Genomic DNA, 2,555 nt, shown 5'->3' on the forward strand with positions numbered 1-2,555 from the left:
CTTTCACCAAGATTTATTCACCTCAGAGTTTTCATGTGAGCCTAAGGATTTTTGTACCAGTTACTTGGTTGTTTAGATATTTAGAAAATATGAAAATTATAGCTATATAAATGAATATCATAAAAATAATTATCTATTTACCTGCAGTAGACAGAGGTCAAATATTAATGCAGTTTGCCATTGTGTAAGATTTACGATTAAATCTTTTAAAACCTTGCACATAGCATTGTTTTAGAATTATTTATGCAAATATGAACAAGCAATATTTGACACCTAGAGGCATCAGTAGGAGCTAACTGCAGATGCATCTGGAGGCGTCATTCAGATGTAATGATTTAATATTCAACAGTGACTCACTTCAGTGTATGCTGGAGATCACAGTATTGTGACAGTATCATTTGCAAACTACAGTGCAGCCCAAATTGGATATTCTCCAGACTTTTTAAATTCTATCCAGGAAAAAGATAAACAGGAGGGAATAAAAGACACCCTTAGCAGAGTCCTTTTCCTACCTTTAACTTATTCAGCTTAATGCTAAGATAGTGGACACAGGTCTCACCCCTCAGATGTAGTGACTTAATGGCAGTGGAACAGTGGCCCTAGGTCCCCATAATGCTGTAGCACTTCCCATAAGACATTCTTGCCTGCATGGTAATATACTTTTTTCAAATCCAGAAAAACACATAAATACTGTTAGAAACTCCCATGACCCCTCCAATATCTGTGCAAGGGCAAAGATTTGATCCATTGTTCATGGCCATAATAGAATCCTAATTGCCCTTTTTGAATCGGAGATTGGAATGTTGGGTAAGGTCTTTACAACACAGTGGCATATTCCTCTTCAAGAAAGCTGAGGAGTGCAGTCCCTGTTTAGTTTAAAATATCCTCCTGTCCTTTTTGAAAATTGGGACATTTACCTCAGTTTGCCAATTAAGAATTAGTGTTCAGCTTTCCATACAGTGTTCAAAAGGTATATTAACTACAGCACTTCTACAGTATCCAGTAACTCTGGCATTTCTGATTGGATTTCATCCAGTCCTCTACCCTGCACTGGATGCACTGGAACTGTTAATCACTACAGTGACTTTATTTACCAAAACTGATTTGGTTCCACCATTTGATTGTCACTGCCTTCTCAGAGAAAGGTGTGTCCAGGACATCCCCCGAACATTCTTACTTCTTTTAATAGTGTACTAGCTGAGGTTACCTTTTTCCAGTCTTGCTGAGAACAACCTGTGCATTATCTTGCTTCCAGCTCTTAAGTTGCAAACATAAAAAATGTATTCTCCATGGCCTTAACAGACCCCATCCCACACCTGTGCTTTTGCTTTGGTTACTACTATAGCTGCTGCTCTTCTGGTCTGTCAGTATCTATCAGTTAAGTTCTGCGGAACCCCCCCCCCAGCTCAGCTGTGTGATTGCTGCATCTTGAGAAAAAAGTAAGACTTCTCCCCTTCCATTTCAGTAACTACACCCGAGAGATGCATTTGATCACTTCTGCAGAAGCTGGGATTAAAACAAATTCCACTGAACTTTATGAACCCCTACACATGAAAAATGGTGAAAATTGTGACACCAGGAGGAAATGAAAACCCAGGGCTAATGTGGCTTTTAATCTGCATGTTTGCATCTGATTCTGAACCAATGTCCCACTAACTCAAACTGTGGGGCAATTACATGATGGCCTTGGAGGTAAGAAATGATGTGGGTGGATGATGGTTTTAAATTCATAAAAACTGATAAAAGTAAATTTTTGTTTCAAGTACATTATCCTTTCTGTTGCATTAGGTGCTACTGTGACCATCACTGACAGGAAAGTCGCCATGAATTTTCTGGAGTCCAATGTCCGAGCAAACTTACCTGCAGGTCTTCATTCCAGAGCTCAAATCAAGGAGTTGACGTGGGGACACCAACTGGAACATTTCCAGAAAGGAGGCTTTGACCTGATTTTAGGAGCTGACATTATCTACTTGGAGGAAACTTTTGAAGATTTATTAAAAACACTAGAACATCTCTGCTCTGATAAAACAGTTGTATTGCTGTCCTGCCGCATTCGGTATGAAAGAGATGAAAATTTCCTGAAGAAACTTGGAACTACTTTCTTTGTAGCTCAGGTCCATTATAATAAAGAGAAGGATGTCTACATTTTTCGAGCAGAAAAGAAAAAGAACCTAAAGGAAGACTTGTAGCAGAACTGTGTGACTGTACACATTTCAGTAGTACTGGTTATATTAACCAAGCCCAATACAGAATTACAGGTTCAGGCTTTGGCATTTTGTATATGAGCTGCTTTCATCAGAACAAGAATGACGAGTTACAAAATAAAGAGAAGATTTTGTTTCTTAGGTTTTCTTGCTGTGTTAGACAAACAGTTTCCTTATTGTTAATTGAGATTGAGGCTTCTGCCTTCTATTGCAGACCTCATCATTTGGAGCATTGGTCCCCCCATGGCTTTGTACCCCTGTGTATCACCTCATGGCATGGGTCCCAGCATCTTTAGAACTGCTTTGTTCTTTTCCATTGGCTATTGTTGATGAAACCAGGAGAATCAAGGG

At 39.2% G+C, this 2,555-nt stretch overlaps 1 protein-coding gene across 3 annotated transcripts in view; it reads left to right on the plus strand.

The window, feature by feature from the left end:
- The window catches only part of METTL21A (methyltransferase 21A, HSPA lysine), a 155,594-nt gene extending 153,249 nt beyond the window's left edge, over positions 1-2,345 (plus strand). Inside the window, exons 4-5 of one of the 3 annotated variants that reach the window (XR_006363433.1) lie at positions 1,466-1,692; positions 1,789-1,876. Coding sequence is in view for 1 of the 3 variants with exons in the window: in XM_044060539.1 (XP_043916474.1) it covers positions 1,789-2,189 (401 nt within the window). In the remaining 2 variants the exon portion in view is untranslated. Of the gene's footprint in view, positions 1-1,465; positions 1,693-1,788 lie in introns of all 3 variants that reach the window. The other 2 variants (XM_044060539.1, XR_006363432.1) reach the window with 2 other exon arrangements.
- Positions 2,346-2,555: the final 210 nt, after the last annotated feature.

This window comes from Protopterus annectens, chromosome 2.part0 (assembly GCF_019279795.1).
Source record: "Protopterus annectens isolate FY-2018-M chromosome 2.part0, PAN1.0, whole genome shotgun sequence".
Classification (NCBI taxonomy): Eukaryota; Metazoa; Chordata; order Ceratodontiformes; family Protopteridae; genus Protopterus; species Protopterus annectens.